Here is a 19,763-nt window from a genome sequence, read left to right on the forward strand (position 1 = left end):
CTCTACTCCCCATTCTCTCCCAACCACAATATTCTCTACCAAGTGTTACCATTCTCCCTTCTTTTTTCATATATATAAATTTTCTTTTGTCCCCTTCTTCCAATTTTAACTATTCTTACAGAAGTGCTAAATAATATGAATAAGGAATCAGTGACAAGTTATTGAAGCAATGGAAAGGTATTTATTTGTCTTTTTTCCCTCCCAGATAACATTAACATTGGCTACTTTAACCCAGTGGTGATGATTTTAACGGTGAGAATTTCAGGCACTGTGACAAACTGGGAAGAGAGTTGTGGAAAAGGTATTTTTGCTTTTAGACACACTGCACAGACCAGCTTGAGGTAGAATTTGCAATGATTGTGAAATCAAGGAAATATGGACACTGCATATCTATGAGGCAGATGGGTGTTTGAATGCCAAATATGAAAAACAAAATAAAGCAATACAAATACAAAAAAAAAAAAAACCTTTATTGTTATTTTATTCTTTTTTATTTATTTATTGTTTATTATTTATTGTAACTTGATATTTCCCAGGCTGAACTATTTTATAATTAGCAGTAGATTTTCAATATCTGACCACTTCATACCTTCTCTTCTTTCCTTGGTAAAAGAGGTGATCAAGTGAAGATGCTGATGTTTGGATTAGGACATTTTCTCTGAAGCTTGACATTCATTTCTCAGCCAGCTGGACTCTCCTGGACTTCTTCTCCCCCAGCCCTAAGAATCTCTTCATCCTGCAAGAACTAAGCCTGGAAACTATTACTTTATCAGTATTTTCTTCCCTCTAGTTTCTCCCACTGATAGGCGGGCTTATCCCATAACCTTACTTTAAGGAGGAGGTCCAGCTAGGCATCTCCCATCCCCAGCACTCATGGATTTCATCATTCTCTAAAAGCTAATTTCTTTCTTTCCTCTCTCTCCTAGTCCTTTTCATTTTCCTACTCTTCCCAATTAGGTTATAAGCTCCTTGAGGGCAGGAATTACCCTTCTTTCTTTTATCTCCAGCACTTAGCATATCTGGTACATAGCAAGTGCTTCATAAATATTTAGTGACTATCTAACTGACATGCATTATGGTCTCTCTGTAATTCATATATTTTGGCTTCTTAATGAAGAACATAGGAACCCCACTTCTATCTGCCAGAGGTTGGGGTGCTTTGATTCATTTCTGTGGAACTTATAAATTTAACCCCTTACTGAAAGACAACGACTGATTGTGAGGTGTTCTTAGCCAGGGCTTAATACAAATAATAAAAACATTAAATTCCTATAATTAGAATACTGTCAGGGTAAGTTAACAGAGGTATCTAGGTGGTGCAGTGGATAGAGTTCCTGGAGTCAGGAAGACTCATCTTTTACTAGCCATATTTACTAGCAAGCCACTTAGCTGTTTGCCTCAGTTCCTCATCTGTAAAATGAGGCCAGAAAGGATCAGAAACAAATGAAAAAAATCAACTGAACAATAAAAGTTAAAAAGGTCATAGGAGACCCCCAAAAAAGGTCGTGGTTCCAGACCAGTGAATTTGCAGGTTTGGACTAATCTCCAAGTCAAGGGACAAAGTTTATTATAATTGTACTGCTAATTAAAGTGAGCTACATTCCAAAAGAATTTAGCAGAGAACTAGGAGCAAGAAGATAAATTTATAGGACAAAGTTAGAGAGACCAGAGTTTCATATTACTTATTTACTAATTTTATGGCTTAAGGGGGAATTTGAGGAGTGATCTAATATGTACCTCATTATTGTCTCAGAAACTTTGTTATCCATATTTAACATATATTGGATTATCTGCCATCTAGGGGACAGGGTGGGAGGAAGGACAGGAACAGTTGGAACAGAAGGTTTTGCAAGAGTCAATGTTGAAAAATTACCCATGCATATGTTTTGTAAATAAAAAGCTATAATAATAATGAAAATAAATAACAATTAAAAAAAAGAAACTTTGTTATCACTGACCAACAGATTATTGTCTGTGTGTGGGACAAGGTGCTAGACCCTCTTACCCAAATTGACTACTCAGAGACATCTTCAGATACAAACAGGAAGCATTTATTGGGTCCTAACAAGGAAAAGTCCAAGCACACCAGCTGAGCAGCTCAGCATGGTGTGTGTGGCCCTTGGCTGGAAACAGGCAGTGAATTATATAGCAAAAGACTTGGATTCATTGGATGGACTGAAAAGGAAGTAACCATTGACCAATGGTCAGCAATGCTGTCTACTTCCTGTGGGTTACATGACTTCTTGAAGCTTAGACCTAGGGTTTGACCTTTTCTGCCCTAAAGCCTTTTGAGAATAGGGATCATGGGACTTCTTGAAACTCAGGCATAAGGTCTTAACAGCCTCTGAGAAATCTTTACGTGGTCCTATTCATCTGACAGCCAGCAATGTTTGTGGAACTACAACACTCCCAAGGCCAAGGACCTTAGGATTACTTCTACATCTCCTATAGAAACTAGGGGAAGAAATCTATTATTATTAACTACGTTTTAATTACATTGCTCTCAAGGCCAGGTGGCCTTAGAGTTGTTGCTGCATTTCCACTAGAAGTTTCACCCTTCAATAGTAGGTCTCCTAAAGTAAAAACAATCATAATGGCTAGTAGCAAAAACATCATTAAATTTACATAAATCCTGTTCCTAGACTTGAATTGATACTAGTTTACCCCTAAATTGTCAACCACTCAGAGTTCTCTTGTTATGAGCCAGAACTCTGTACTTGAAACCAGGATTCTTACAAGATGTTAAGTCAGTGGAATTGATAAGACAATGGTTATCAGGATGATTTCAGAAAGGCCTGGAGAGACTTACACGAACTGATGCTGAGTGAAATGAGCAGGACCAGGAGATCATTATATACTTCAACAACAATACTAGATGATGACCAGTTCTGATGGATCAGGCCATCCTCAGCAACGAGATCAACCAAATCATTTCTAATGGAGCAGTAATGAACTGAACTAGCTATACCCAGAAAAAGAACTCTGGGAGATGACTAAAAACCATTACATTGAATTCCCAATCCCTATATTTATGCACACCTGCATTTTTGATTTCCTTCACAAGCTAATTGTACAATAATTCAGAGTCTGATTCTTTTTGTACAGCAAAATAATGTTTTGGTCATGTATACTTATTGTGTGTCTGGGTTATATTTTGATATATTTAACATCTACTGGTCATCCTGCCATTTAGGGGAGGGGGTGGGGGGGGTAAGAGGTGAAGAATTGGAACAAGAGGTTTGGCAATTGTTAATGCTGTAAAGTTACCCATGTATATATCCTGTAAATAAAAGGCTATTAAATTAAAAAAAAAAAAAAAGACAATGGTTATCTAGTTTAGCATGGTGATTAATAGTTCTCTAGTTCAGTACATATAAGATTCACACCTGTGATGATAGAATTAAAATAGAGCATATAAAGCTGGGACAAACTCAGCCAGAGACATTCCATCTTCGGTCGGGCTCCTGGTCAATCTTCTGGGGAACTGAGAGGGTTGGAGACAGATTTGGAGAAGACAGAGGACTGGAGCTGGGAGCTCAAGCTTTCAGAGCCAAGGAGAGAGATTCATTCCATCTTCATCAGCCTCATGGTGGCTGGCCTGTCCTCCTGCTCCCCGCCCTGAGATCTTGGTCCATCTGAAGGGCCTCAAGAAAGCTAACTAATCCCCAGGCAAGGAGACAATAAAGAATTTGGACTTTGGACTTTAGCTATTCTTGTAGTAATTAATCTACTGAAACAAAGGCTGGTCCAGAGACCTCCAGAAAACCAACCAAGAACACTATATTCCCTGACTCACCAACCAAAACTTTTCATTCCTAACAGCCCAGTCAAGGGAATGATAAAAAATTTGGGTCCTTTTAAGAGGCCTCTACTGAAGAGTCACTTTCTTCTATGGGGATCAAGTAGAACTCCCTTTTTTATCTATGGTTTACCAAGATAGGGAAAAGACTCCCTTTTCTCAGGTGAATTCCTGTTTGTAGAGGGCCACAGATAGTGGGGGAATTCTGGGCGAGGTATAAGATCCTTCAGCCTAGAGGGAACCTGTTTACAATGTCTGGTTCAGCTCCCCATCTTCCCTAAGGGCTCTCAGCCTTCCTGAGAAGTCAGGTGACAATCTGTATTGTAATTAAACCCAGAATGATACCAAATGAAAAAGAGATATTTACACACAATAGCAAGTTTATGTGGTCCCACATGCACAGTATATAGTTTGGGTATGTGTAGTATGCAAAGATTATATAAGGGTAATAGGGTATATAAGGCTGAGAGAATTTGGGATAGATGGACTCCATGTTTGACCATCCATGTGAGTCCTGCCTCTTTGCTCCTCTTCTAAGACCAAGGACTGGAGCTGATACTGAGATCCTCCAGAGAACTACTCTGGACACAACACTGTTTGTCATGATTGTAAAACAACCTCTTTCATATCAAAAAGTAAAATTCCCTCCAAAAGTTCCACCCATTATTCTACAGAAAGTTGTATAGAATTTTCTGAGAGTAGAAATCACAAAACCAGAGCGTCTTTGCCTAGAAAATGAAATCAGTAACAGTCAGAAAAGATTAACTGAGCTTATGTTTTAAAATGACATTTTTAAAAAATCCATCCAAAATATTGAGGTCTGGCACATGCCCAGATAACATCTGCATGTGGAAAACACTAAGATGATGTCTCTCCAGGAAGAGAAAGCTAGGGAGCTGCTTTCAAAAGAATCATGAGATTTCTTGCCTTCTCAGTTCAATGGGTAGGTGAGTCGCTAGAGGGGAGGGAGACTGAAATTGATTTGGAGATTTGGAACTGAAAATTTTTTTAAATAAAGGTAAAGAAAAGTAAAGATATTAACTTAAAATACTCTGTAAAGGTTTTGGTTGTTACCATGTGATGAAGAAAAAACTACAGTTATTCAAAAAGTCAGCTATCGCCTGAGTTTTTGCTTCAACACTCCTAAGACATAGTAGCAACCAGGAAAAGAAACAAAGGTTATGGTCTTCAGAGTTTTAAAGAGGACTCCTCAGCATTCCATTATTGTAGAGTATTATTTTTCTAGATAATGCCGCATCAAAACCCAGAGGAATAAGAAATAACTTCTAGGAGCAACTTTTGGGAATCCGACCAAGAGAACCTGAAATGCATACTCATTCAACAGTCATGCTGAACCTGGATATGAACTTGATTAGACTAATTGTTAGAAATATGCGACAAAGATAAAAAGAATTCAGGAGTGTATGAAGTAAGTTGGTTTATCTATTGTTCTTGCAAGAACAGGTGATCCACCCAGGGGTAGATCCCCTGGAAGGGGATCCAAGATTATTGAACTGGGAATGAGCCTTATGTTTCCTCTCCTGAAACACAAGGTTCCTCCTCCATCACCCCAATTAGTTGGGAATGACAGTTAACAGACTTCTTGGACCTCCCATTCATGTTTCTCCTTGACATATTCCCCACTCTCATCCTACAACCCATGTTCAAAAATGGTAGAAAACTCATCCTTTGGGGAGAAGAATTAGATTCTCTTGGAGTATGTTCGTACTTCCTATATCTTTGGAGTAAATAGATCCTCACCTCTTGACCCAGATTCTGAAATCTCATGGCCCCTGCTCTTCAGTCCTTACCATACAAGGAGCAGGACCCTTTTTTCTTTTCCTCAAGATCCTGATTCAGCCATCTTCCTAAACTCTGCCCATTGACAAAAGAAGTATTTTCTTAGGGTGGAACACCCAGGATGCAGTGTTTTCAGTGTAAAAACTTGGCCATTACTCTGAGGACTCCACTATTGTTGAAAGCTTAAAATCATCTCCCTCCAATTTTATCTTAAAGAAAATCTGGGATCTAGCCCAGAAGTTTGGGAGTGATATGGCTGAGTCCTCCTTCTATGGTAGATACCCCCCAGAAGCTATTGCTGTCCCAGTCTCAGACCTTGGATAGAATCATCAGGAGAGAAAAAGAAGTCAATTTCTAATCTGCCTTTACTGATGGCATGAAGAAGGGAATTAAAAAGCAGATTAATTATGAACAACTTAAGGAAGTTATCCAAGGACCTGAGTAAAATACTGCCCTCTTTCAGGGGCTCCTTGTAGAGGCTCTAAAGAAATATACTAAACCTGGACCCCACTACTCTAGAGAGCACTCCTGAACTCAACATACATTTTATTAGTCAGTCTGCCCCAGTCATTCAAAGGAAGCTACATAAGTTAGCCATGGGTCCTCAAACTTCCCAGACACAGCTGTTGGAAATAGCCTTTAGAGGGTTGTTTGTTTGTTTGTTTGTTTTTAACAATAGGAATCAAGCTGCAGCAAAGGCTCAATTTTTAGTTGCTGTCATATCCAGAAACCATGGGGATTCATGCTTCAGGTGCCATGGCCAGGACCATTTCTCTCACACAACTGTCCTTGGAGTTTATCTCCAGGTCTTTTCCCTAAGTGCAAATAGGAAGGGCACTGGAAGAGATACTCTGCAGTGGGGTTGAATCATCTCTTCCCAATGCTTTGTCCTCCTGTCTCCTCATAACCGGAGATGACAGTGCCCAGGAGTTGGCCAGGCTCCCCCTTACACCATCATGATGTCTGAACTCACTTTGGATGTGGCAGGTAAGTCCACTGAATTTCTCCTTGACATGGAGACCTCGTGTTCTGTCTTACCCTGGTACTCTGGCCTTTAGAGGGTGATAGGAATTGAAGAAAAATTAGGAACAATTTTGAGATCTTCCCTCTGACTTGTCAGTTTGGTGATCTCTTTTTTATCTCCTCCTGTCCTGCCCACTTGTTAGGGCATGATTTTATGTGGAATTAATTGAGAGAAGATACTCTCCTAGGAATATAGCCTTAAAGTATAGCTTTAATTGTGACTTGAGACTTTATAATAACAAATAGAGCTATAACTAAAAGTTGCAGGTGTTTATTCCCTCCTGTTTCCCACCACCTCTTAATTAACATTAAAGTATTTCAAATTGGGAAAACATTTTTGCAGTCAAAGATTCTGATAAAGGCCTCATATCTAAAATATATACAGAATTGACTCTAATTTATAAAAAAATCAAGCCATTCTCCAATTGAAAAATGGTCAAAGGATATGAACAGACAATTTTCAGATGATGAAATTGAAACTATATCTAGCCATATGAAAAGATACTCCAAGTCATTATTAATCAGAGAAATGAAAATTAAGACAACTCTGAGATACCACTACACACCTGTCAGATTGGCTAGAATGACAGGAAAACATAATGCGGAATGTTGGAGGGGATGTGGAAAACAGGGACACTGATACATTGTTGGTGGAATTATGAATATATCCAGCCATTCTGGAGAGCAATTTGGAACTATGCTCAAAAAGTTATCAAACTGTGCATACCCTTTGATCCCTCAGTGTTTCTACTGGGCTTATACCCCAAAGAGATGTTAAAGAGGGGAAAGGGGCCTGTATGTGCCAAAATGTCTGTGGCAGCCCTGTTTGTAGTGGCTAGAAGCTGGAAAATGAATGGATGCCCTTCAATTGGAGAATGGTTGAGTAAACTGTGGTATATGAATGTTATGGAATATGTTTGTTCTGTAAGAAACAACCAGTAGGATGAATATAGAGAGGATTGGCGAGACTTACATGAACTGATGCTAAATGAAACGATCAGAACCAGGAGATCATTATATACTTCAACAACGATACTGTATGAAGGATGTATTCTGATGGAAGTGGATTTCTTCCACAAAGATCTAGCTCAGTTTCAATTGATTAAGAATGGACAGAAGTAGCTACACCTAAAGAAAGAACACTAGGAAATGAATGTAAACTGCTTGCATTTTTGTCTTTCTTCCCAGGTTATTTTTACCTTCTGAATCCAATTCTTCCTGTGCAACAAGAGAACTGTTCGGTTCTGCACACATATATTGTATTTAGGATACCCTGTGACATATTTAACTTGTATAGGACTGCTTGCCATCTGGGGGAAGGGGTGAAGGGAGGGAGGGGAAAAGTCGGAACAGAAGTGAGTGCAAGGGATAATGTTGTAAAAAAATTATCCAGGCATGAGCTCGGTCAATAAAAAGTTATAATAAAATAAAATAAAGAGATTTACAAGATGTATCCATAGTTCATACAAAAAATGACTGAAATGACAAGAGAAAGTTATGCCCCAGGAGGTCAAGAATGACCTTTGTACAATGTACATCTTTATAAAGGTAAAGGAAATAGATTATCCCATGACAATAATAGGGGTATCTCTCTCTTAGAAATTGCTGGCAAGATTCTTGCCAGAGTCCTCGTTAATAGACTGACTCTACTGACTTTAGAAGGGGCTGAGGAACAGCTGATATGACTGACAACTCCAGGAAAAATGCCAGGAGCAGAACAAAGATCTATATACAACATTTGTAAATCTAACAAGGCCTTTGGATACTGTCAATTGTGATAACTTATGGAAAATTATATCAAAATTTGGTTGTCCAGAAAAGTTCATCAGTATAATATATCAATTTCATGATGGCATGCCTGCCCAGGTTCTGGACCATGGACCATTGTCTCAAACTTTCCCAGTCACCAATGGAGTGAAACAAGTGAATGTTTTCAGCCATGTTGTCAAATGCTTTAAATGAGGACCTACATGGAATCAAAGTCATTGATTCTGATGGAAAATTCTTCAACTTGAAAAGGCTACAAGCCAAAACTAAAGTAGAAGGAGTGGTAATGCATGATTTTTTTTTTTGTAGATGATTGTGCACTCAATGCAGTCTCTGAGCTGCTTGAGCTAATTTTGACCTAACAATACCAAGAAAACACAATTGTTCCATCAATCAACACCATACCATCCATATATGGAACCATCAGTTACAGCAAATGGTGAAGTTTTGAACTCTTACCTGATTCTCTTACCTTGGCAGTATACTTTCCAGGGATGTCCATACTGATAATAAAATTGATATACCAGAGCTAGCTCAGTGTTTAGGAGGCTCCAAAGGAAAGTGTGGGAGAAGAAAGGTATTATTAGATTGACAACCAAATTGAAGGTTTACCGAGCTATTGTGCTGACCTCATTGTTGCATGCCTGTGAAACCTGGACAGTATATCACTGATTGCTTTCCATTTGAATTGTCTTAGGAAGATTATGAAGATCATCTGGTAAGATAAGATATCTGACACTGAGGCCTTTTTCAAACTGAATTGTCAAGAATTCCAACTCTACTGCAGAGAGCACAACTTTTATTGGGCGGACTATATTGTTCGAACGCCAAATGTACACTTGCCAAAAAGATTATTTTACAGAGAACTCACAGGGCAAGCACTCACAAAGTGGTCAGAAAAAGTGATACAAGGACACTCTCAAGGTTTCTCTTAAAAACTTTAGAACAGATTGTATGACATGGAAGTCACAGGCACTGGACTGCTCTACATGGTCAGAGAAGATGACAGCATCTATGTGTTCTATGAGCAAAGCAGAATTGAAGTAGCTCAGAAGAAATGTAAGATGTGCAAAGTTAAAGAGTCCATTCCAAATGTTCATATTTGTATCTGACTTGTGGTAGAATATTCCAAGTTCATATTGTCCTGATCAGTCATAGTCAAACACACTGTAACTTGACTCTAACATAATGATGTCATGGTCCTCTTCAAGAATGAAGGACAACAGTCAACCAATTAACCAACTAACCAAACAATCTTAGATTCATCCTGTCTGAGCACTTTCTAAAGTTCAGATCTTCTGACCAAAGGTCCTGTCAGTAGTCATTTTCTCTTCCTAGAAATATTGTAATTACAAGAAGCACCTCCTTTAAGATAGTCAGAACTAGGTCAGGAATTCTGACAATTTTTCTTGGTTATTCTTCTTCCTGTTAGATATTTCCTTTTCAGTCTTTTTTGCTGATTTAAATTCTACTTAATTAACCTTAAGTTTGGGCATATCACCAAGGGTCTATAGTAGATTCTTTATTTATTCACTTTCTACTCTCTGCCACTTTCTTGGTGAACTCATCAGTTTCCATGGGTTTTGTTGATAATTCCAAATCTATCTATACAGCTTTACTTTCTCTCTTATCTTCTAATCATTCATTTCTAGCTGCCTATTGGCTATTGTAAATCAAATGGTCTCTCAATATGAACATGTCCACAATGGAATTTATTATTTTTCCTTCTGATCCACTCCTACTTCTGAAATTCCTAATTTATATTGAGGACACTGCCATTCTTCCATTCAACCATATTTGTAACCTCATTTTTTTTTTTTTTTTGAAACCTCACTTTCCTCAAACTAGTTCAGGGCCTTATCAACTCTTACCTGAGCTGCTACAATATCCTATGGAACAAAGAATATTCAGGAGAAGATATTTAACAATATGATCAAATACTGCAGAAAGATTAAAAAGAATGAGATTTGAAAAAAGGACATCAGATTTAGCAATTATGATATCATTGGTCTAGAAATAAAGTTAATGCCCATGAATTATATAGCCAAACAAACTGTGTTACACTGATGTCATGGAATATTATAATGACTATAGAAGAGCAGTGAAAGGTATAAACTGGTGTAAAGTGAAGTAAATAGAGCTATGAAAACAATTCAAGATGACTACAATGACATAAAAGGTAGGAACAACTACATAACAATTGAAAATGAATGCTTTAATACTGCAAAAACTTAGCTGGACTCCAAAGAAGAGATATGAAAATATACCTTTCCCTACTCTTTTGCAGAGATGGGAAGGGATCTGTGGTTATGGAACATTACAAATGTTGCTGATTTTTTTCTAATATATTGATTAGTTTTTCTGTTTTTTCTTTTCTCTTTCTTTTTCTTCTTTCTTTTTCTCTTTCCTTTTCCTTCTTTTTTTCTTTTCCTTCCCTCCAGGAAGAATTAGGATGGGGTATAAATCTGTCTGTGGCCTATCTTTTCTGAATCCCTTTTAGGTTAGCCTGCCACAGCATTCTACCTGGTAGTATCTTTTTTTCTTACCCTTCCCCTATGTCTCATGGTATCTTTTTCCTTGTTATAGGTAATTAAGTTTTTTAGGGTGCTAAATTTCTTTTAGGATTTTCCCTTGTTAACTATTAAAACCCCTTTCCTTGCTAATTATATGTAGGCATTTTATATATATAAAACCTATTTCATATTTATCACTCTTAGTGCCTATATTACCTCTTTGTTTAGTCTATAACCTCTTTTCATAAATAAAAGTACCTTTTTTGGTAAAGAGAAAGCCATTGTGAATTCTTCACATGTGAATTGTTACCTAATATCATTTGGTGCCAAATCAAACATTTGGTGCTAATTGCTCTCCCGAATCTCATCACTTTGGAAAAAGCAGTTTCAGTAAAATGAGGTTAGAAGACCATTTGCAAAAAGTTGATAAGTGAGTAATAGATTGTGGTGTTCTCTTCTTTTTTATAATATATGATGGTTCTCTATGGGAGCAGGTTTCTTGGGGGAGGTTCTCTGGAGGCAGCCTTAGTTTTAGTTCCAAGTAATAATCACTCCAAATACAGCCAGGTGTTAAAAGTTCTGATTTTTTATTGCTTCCTCCAAAATAGCCCTGTTAATTTTCTTAGAGGCCTATCTCTCTGCTTGGTTCCAAGAGCTCTTGCAGCTTGTCCTTTGTCACCTCCAGCTCAACTCCGACTAGTGGCTTCTTCTGAACTGATGCTCCTCTACTCTGAATCTTTTCAATTGACCCTGCTGACTGAGCTCAGCTGTTTTAATGCTCTCTCAAAATTTGACTCCATTATGGGAGGTGTGAATTCACAAAGTTGCAAAGTTAACTTTATGAATATCCAATGTGTGAGCTAATGCGTGAATTCTTAAAGGTGTGAGCTCTAATGTGTGAATTCTTAAAGGTGTGAGCTCTAATGTGTGAATTCTTAAAGGTGTGAGCTCTAATGTGTGAATTCTTAAAGGTGTGAGCTCTAATGTGTAAATTCTTAAAAGTACAAACCCAACCACACAAGCATTGCTTCCATCAATTCCACTTAGTACCTTGTTTCAAGTTCTGGCCCATAACATCTCCTTGTAGGATTAGATCAATCATACTGAACCATGCTAAATTAGATAATTATTGTCTCTATCAATTCTAATGACTTTACACTTTGTAAAGATTCCAACAATAGATGTAATGGGATCAGTGGGTATAGAAAAAAATTTTAAAGTAAAGAAAATTTTGGCTAATATAAATATTAGAAAACTTGGACATATTTTATAGACACCAGGGAAGAAGTCAGCTAACAAGGATTGATTGAAGAATAGAGAGGAGAGGAGAGGATGAAATTATATGTAGAATGGTTCGCCAACCATTCTAAGAATGAAAGGATGGTGTCGAGGATTTCTTGAGTTAGAGAGAAGGAAATAATGACCTATTTTTTTTTTCTCATTTAAATATCAACCAAAGTCCTAAATTTGTAAGGAGAGGGAGTGGGGCTTGAGGAGAGAAAAGGTTTGGTGTACCCTCTGTGGTGAATGAGGTAGAAAATCAATTAAGAAGCAGTAAAACGATGTCTTGCTGAATCGAAGATCCATTCGACATTAGATTGCATACATTTGTAGCGAACCCAATTGACTTGGTCGAATTCCCCCAATTCATTGTGAGTAGACAACAAAGCAGCAAATGTTGCTTCACTGGCTTTTGGGTTTGGCAAGATGTGAATGGTGAGACAGGACAAGGGAGCAGAAAATTAGAAAGCAGAAGATAGTATGGAGTTGGGGTGATCCTGAAAACGGGAATGTAGACAGTATATGGATAAATTCCTGAAAAAATCTAAAGGTGATGGACAGATTGAAGGTCATCCAGAGAAGAAAGAACTAGATTTGGGAGGAGTTTGGAAGAGGGAAGAGATGGAATAAATTGAGTATGTGGTTGGAGAAAGAAATTTCCTATTTCCTAATCATGGAAATAGAAATGTGGATGATGCTAAAGTGGTCCGTGGCGGGAGTATCTGAAAGTGGCAGTAAAATGTTAAGTACTGTGTAATGGTTAGTTGGGATGGAGGGAGGGAACACAGACTGATGCAATGGCTGGAAAGAGTGGCGGGGACGCAGTATTATAGAGAACAGATTTCTGTGAATGAGGGTAGATAAAAGGGAAGTTTGTTATGAATGAAGGTTGATGGAAGGGAAGCTACACAGTGGGAAGAGCGGGCTGGGCAAGGAGTGGTGTTTGGCAGGACTAGATTCGATGGGAATAGGTTGGAGGAAAGGGCGGAGAGGAATTGGTTTCCTCTTTGGCAACTAATTGCAAAACAGACTGAAGAAGGTTATAAAGTTAGATGAGAGCGTGAAGGCCAGAGAAATCGCTTGCAGTCTATTGCGTGGGGTACCCCCGCGCAAGAAAAGACCCCGAGCTGCGATGGGCACTCTGGCCCTCCAGCAGCGTTTCACAGTGAGCCAATTGGCGCTCGGGAAACAACTACTCCCGCGCGTCTTTCAAAGGCTGAGTAGGAACCAATGAGAAGTTGAAGGCGCCGCCTAATGTGAGAGTGGGGAGGGAAACTAAAGCAAGGGCATCTGATTGGCTGCCGGGGTACGCCCTTTCCCCGCCTCACAGAAGGAAGGTACCAATGAACTCTGGGAAAGTGGGAGAAGGCGCATCCTTCAAGGGGAAGGAGCTGAAGCTACGTGCCTGACGTCGGGCTCCCGGCAGCCTAGCTGGGAAGGGGATGAAGGTGGTGAGTCTGGTAGCTACGGGGCGGGCATCCGGAGGAGCGCACTACAAACCGCTTGGCGGATTGGCCGCCGGCGCGCTTTTCTGTCGGGTACCTGGTCGCGGTGGCTCGGCGATTTCCCTCAGCCCCGGGGCCGCGGGGTAGGCGGGGGAAGGCCCTTGGCCCGCCGCTCTGCCTCCGGCTTCACAGCTAGCTAACTGTCTGCTCGCCCCGCAGGCAGCTTGAGCGAGGACGGAGCCCCGGCTGCGCGGAGCATCCCTCCGGTCCCCGAGGGGACTTGTCTCTGGGGGAGAGGCGGAGGGCGAAGCAGGGGGTGGGGCTCCCTTGGGGGTAGAGTTGGGTGTAGGGCAGCCACACGGGGGGCGGGGCAAACCACCCTTCCCCGCCTCCCACCTAAAGGTTTGACGGTCTGAGATTTGACTTATTGCAGTAGAATATCTGTTTCACGGAATAAGCCTTTTAAAGTTATCTTTTTTTTTTTTTTAATTTAATAGCCTTTTATTTACAGTTATATGTATGGGTAACTTTTACAGCATTAACAATTGCCAAACCTCTTGTTCCAACTTTTCCCCTCTTTCCCCCACCCCCTCCCCCAGATGGCAGGATGACCCGTAGATGTTTTAAAGTTATCTCTGAGAAATCCTACCCTGGAACAATTTGCATAGTCAGTGAAAAAGGGGTAGGAGGCCGGGCAGCCCGAATCTCTACTTCTTGAGGACCCAGTTAACAGCCATTTGTGATACCTGTAGTATGATAACGCCCTGTCAGCATCCCTGAAGATGTTCAGCCCCTTTCCTAAGTACATGCCCAGAATATCTACCGCAGATAGAGTTGCCTTCCTAAGTACATGCCCAGAATATCTACCGCAGATAGAGTTGCCTTCTTTTCCGTTTGTTACTTTTAAGGACATCTGAGCAATAATTTTTATGTTGGAAGCAAGATTTTGCTACAATGTGGTCCTTTTTTGTAAACGCGTGTAACACTTAATCATTGTGGTATTACTGCTTTCTTTTGAAGCCCAGTACAATGCAGACGAGTGAGTTTGACTCATCAGATGAAGAGCCAGTTGAAAATGAACAGACTCCATTTCAGGTATCATGGTAAGTTGTAATACTTGATTAAAATACAGGCTTTTGACTCTATTTTGTTAAAAACATCATGTTAAGATTTTAACTTGTGACTTAGCCATAGTGTAGAAAGAATGCGGAACATGGAATCAAGAGAGGCTTGTTTAAATCCTGCTTCTGACCATGGGCAGTAATCATTTAACTTCTATGAGTTTAATTTATTTATCCAAAAATTCCACAATACCTGTGGTACTTACTAATCAGGACTCTTCTGAGGATCAAATGAGGATATTTGAAATACTTTGCAATCCTTAAAAATGCTAGCTAAATTATATTAAACAATACTTTGGAAGTATATGCACTGCTTCTGAGAAAAAAGTTTACCTCCTGTTTTATAATTTAGAAAAAATTGAAAGTTGAAACACATAGATTTGGAGCAGAGGAAAAACTCTAATTATCCTTATCTTGGTATGCAAATGTCTTGATTATTCAGCTATGAAAGATTTTGACTGAAATAGAGGAACCTGAAATTTACCAATTGATCATTACAACCTATCCTATTATGATGCTTTAATCTGGGATAGAAGCCTGGGTTTTTCAGAATTATGCCAGTTGAAATAAACTCTAGCAAATCCCAAACCAAGCTGGGAAATTTAAATAGGAGCCCAGCAATAGACTGGACTATTACTGTTGGTTGAGCAAATACCACAGCACTACATAGGTAGGCTTGTGCTCTGTCTTGGAGAAAAATAATGTATTTTACATCAAATTCTAGCTCTTTCAATTCATCCACAATTTATGTATTACTCAGAACCTTATAGAACCTTAATCAGAACTGGTGGTTGGCAGGGGTGAGAACTGCCAGAAAATTCTCTTTGTAGCATATGAGGTATTTATTTTTTGTGATAGACCCTTTATGTAAAGTCTCTGCTTGATAGCATCACACAAGAGACTGTTGAATGAAATGAAGGAAAACTCATAATTGTAGTAATTGTGTATGACAAATTATGTGCTGTAAATTTGTGTTATCCGATTTTAACAGTCTTCAATATAGTAAGGCTGATCTTTTATTTCATCCTAGTTTTCTATCATTTTCCCCATATAGTACCTTTTCCCTCTTTAAGCTGCCTCCACCTTCCTCTCTTCCCACTCTATGATCTGAAGAACTCAGATTATTCTTTGATTGAAATAATTGAGGCTATTCTCTTCATTTCAGAACCATTTGATACCAACCCTCACCTTCTTTTCCCTAGTATTTGACATCCCTCCCCCCCAAAAGAAAATCTTTCTTGTCAAGGCTTATGCATATATTTGAATCAGTTCCCTTCTTTGGGATATTGCAATCTCTTTCAGCCTCTCTTCAAACTTCCTTTTTGATTGGTTCTTTCTCTGATACATTCAAACATATTCCAAATCTCTCCAGTTTTTAAAAACCCCATGCTATCATCCTATATCTCTTCTCTCTTTATCAGCAAAACTCTTTGAGGAGGCTGTACTCTTTGTGCTTAATAACCCCATGCTATCATCCTATATCTCTTCTTCCTTTATCAGCTAAACTCTTTGAGAAGGCTGTATTGTTCTTAAAAACCTCATGCTGTCATCCTATGTCTCTTCTCCCTTTATCAGCTAAACTCTGAGAAGGCTGTACATTTTCTCTTCTCTCCCTCTTCAACATTTTGCAGCCTAGCTTCTAACTTTATCATTCCACTGAAACAATCTTTAAAGTTTCTAGAGATCTCTCAGTTGCCAAAGCAAATGATTTTTTTCAGTCCTAATTCCTCTTTGACTTTTCTGTTGCATCTGACCTTGTTTGCCATCTTTTGTTTTATCCCAGATTCCCTTTTTGAACTTTGAGGTTTCATACCACCACTCTCCTATTTCTCTGAAAGCTCCTATTGGTCTCCTTTGCTGTTTCATTACCATTATCACATTTCCTAACTCTGTGTGTGTGTGTATTCCCTCATCAGCTCTCCTAAATTTTTCTATATCTATATAGATGAATCATTATTTTTCCTCTCAAATCCCCCTCTTCTTATAAACTTTCTATTTCTATTGAAGGCACAGACATTCTTATAGTCTCCCAGGTTCTTATCCATGACATCATCCTAGACGTCTTACTTTCCCTCACAAGGCATATTTAATAGTTGCCAAATCTTGCCATTTTATTTATATAACGATTCTTATAATCAAACCTTTGTCTCCATTTACTAAGCTTGCACCATATTTTGGGCCCCTTCACTGCCTTCTAATTGAACTTCCTATCTAGAATATCTTCTCTGCTGCAGCCCATTCTACACATTAGTGTTAAATAATTTTTCTTAAGTCCAGAGCTGACCAATGCACTTTTCTACTCAGTCATTTCTTGGGGTGTCCTATTATCTCCGAGGTAAAATATAAACTACTGTTTAGCTTTTAAAGACCTTCATAAACTATCCCTAATCTGCCCTTTTCACATTCATTGGACATTTCTCCTTTCCAAACCAGCCACCTTTCAGGATTTTCAACATATAACACTTCATCTTCTATTTATCATTGGCTATGTATTTATGCTCTTTCCTCAACTCTTCAGAGCCTAAAAAAGTATCTGAAAAAAGTGCTTAATAAATGCTTTTTGATTGAACATATTTTTCATATTAGATTTATGGAGTATGCATGCCATGTCTTGGATCTTTTTAGGATCTGTTAGCAATAAGATGACATAGATCTTTATGGTATCTTGTAAAGCCTTTGTAGAGTAGCTAAGTGGCACAGTGGATAAAATGTTGAGCCTGGAGTCAGGAAGACTTGAATAAAAATCTATCCTCAAACAACTTACTAACTGTGTGACCCTGGACAAGCCACTTAACCCTCTTTACCTCAGTTTCTTCATCTGTAAAATATATGAGCTGAAAAGGAAATGGTAAACTGCCCTAGTAATTTTGCCCAAAAAACTTCAAAAAGAAAAGGGCTGGATACAACTGAAACTTAATTTTTTTTTTTTTTTTTTTACTAATAGTGATATGATATTGTTACAGTTGGTTCTCTACAAACATCAGTCCTGTCAGACATTTTTTTAGTTTCTTTCCACATTCCTTACTTCACTTGTGAAAGCACCATGGCTAGTATGGTGTGCTTTTTAACTTGTAGACAAAGATGTACAAAATGTTGATCTTCTTTTGACTTATTCTCCAGTAGCAATTAACTTTTAGCTCAAATACCATCTTCAAACATCCTAACTATATAAGTATGTCCAAAGTATCCCCCAAAATCCAGGAGCCGAGAAGGGTTTGGTATATTAGATCTTACATTTTCCCTGCTTGTCTTTAGTTTTTCTTGATAATTTGCTGTGGACAGGCTACACATTAGTTAGTAATGATAAGTATTTGCCTATGTCCTACACACCAAGGAGAGCAGAATTTTCAGATATTAAAAATAAGTAAATTAATAAGTGTTTGCTGGACCTTTTTATTTTATTTTATCTCAGTTATAAATGGTATAAATTATTAAAGTCATAAGACTAATTTTTAAAAATGCTTCAAAAAGTATAAAGTACTTAATCACTCTAGAATTTGGATATGATTTACACATGGATTATTTATATTATTATCTGGATGCTCTAATAGAAAATTTTAAATTCTAAATATTTCCAACAATAACAACCAACAATTTTTATTTCTTTTTAGGCTACCCTTATCCCTTGTGAATTGTTCTCAGTTTCTAGGTTTATGTTCTCTCCCAGGTAGGTAACACTGCAGTTAGATTTCTTTTGATACCATTAAAACAATTTTGTATTGTTAATTAATCTCTCTTGATTATTCATCATATCAAACACTGGAAGAATTTTATATATTGCAAATTTGCCGTTATGTAGAGAGTTATATAAGCATGTTTACTTTGAGGAATCTTAGTGTTAGGGGATAATGAAAAACTATGTAAATATGTATCCTGCAGATCCTCCCCAGTTCCACAGTTATAGCTCTATAAAGTTGCAGAAGTTGATTTAAAAAACAACAACAACAACAAAAAGGCAGGAAGATGTTATCTTGATTGAGTCAGGAGCACATTATGCTACATCGTACACAGGAATACAAAGTTGATATTCTTTCCAGGCTGGGATGAAGATCCTGAGCAAGCCATTTGTGGTCCTTATATTTAAGAATATGGAGCTATGTTTGTCTTGTCTTCAAGAAGTTTATGGAATAATAGAGAAACCTAGACAAAGTTTATGGAAATTGACATTTATAAGGATTATTAGAGAACTCTCAAAGCTTTATAGATTATATTAGATTATTTTAACCCTGAAAAATTAGATTTTCAAAAGATGCTCTTGGATTTTTTTTTTTTTTTTTAATTCAAACTACACAGAATTAAAAGAAGTATAAGAAAGCCTATGACTAATGTGAAGGGTAAATCTCCAGTAGAGCTGTATTATATTAAATGTTAATTCAACTGTAAACCAAAATATGAATCATTACCTTCTGATTTCTTCTAAGCTCTCTCCATCTCTTCTTTCACAACCTTCTTTGGTATAACAGAGAACTCTGGATTTAGAGTTAGAGAAGATTTGGATTAGAATCCTAGATCTGCTATTTTCTACTTATGTAACTTTGGATCTCTTACAACCTTAGTTCAATGTTAAATAAAGTTGTTAGACAATCTGATTTTTAAGATTCCTTTGAACTTTGAATCTTATGACCATTACTTTTTGTCTCTTATTGCCTCAATACTGCCTCCTGCATGTTTTTTGATTTCCTTTGGTCTTAAATCAATACATTTTTTCTTTCATATAGCTAAGTCTTCTTCAAGTTTGGGGGCACAAAATCCTATCAAAAAATTTTTTTGAGCATGATTCCCAAAACTATATGTAATTCTACACGTTATAATAATATACTATTGTATAGTTTATAAAATAGCTATAATAGAATGACATAAAGATGAAATAATGAAAATATTGAAATAATAATAATTGAATAATATTGAAAATATTTGTCCAAAAAGGTTTTGCTTTTCCTAAAATTTTATCAGTAATGGTATTTTTGGTAAAAGCAATTGTGATTGAATAAGCTTTGTTATTTTTGAAAATTCA

The 19,763-nt window shown here is 37.8% G+C and overlaps 1 protein-coding gene across 5 annotated transcripts in view; it reads left to right on the top strand.

Annotated features, from left to right (window-relative positions):
- Nucleotides 1-13,444: 13,444 nt before the first annotated feature.
- Nucleotides 13,445-19,763, top strand: part of CDKN3 (cyclin dependent kinase inhibitor 3) — a 28,844-nt gene continuing 22,525 nt past the window's right edge. The window contains exons 1-3 of one of the 5 annotated variants that reach the window (XM_031952825.1): nucleotides 13,445-13,634; nucleotides 14,649-14,731; nucleotides 18,361-18,416. In XM_031952825.1, coding sequence (XP_031808685.1) covers nucleotides 13,626-13,634; nucleotides 14,649-14,731; nucleotides 18,361-18,416 — 148 coding nt within the window. In that variant the 5' untranslated portion in view covers nucleotides 13,445-13,625. The other 4 variants (XM_031952824.1, XM_003756386.4, XM_031952826.1 and 1 more) reach the window with 4 other exon arrangements.

Source organism: Sarcophilus harrisii, chromosome 2 (assembly GCF_902635505.1).
Source record: "Sarcophilus harrisii chromosome 2, mSarHar1.11, whole genome shotgun sequence".
NCBI lineage: Eukaryota > Metazoa > Chordata > Mammalia > Dasyuromorphia > Dasyuridae > Sarcophilus > Sarcophilus harrisii.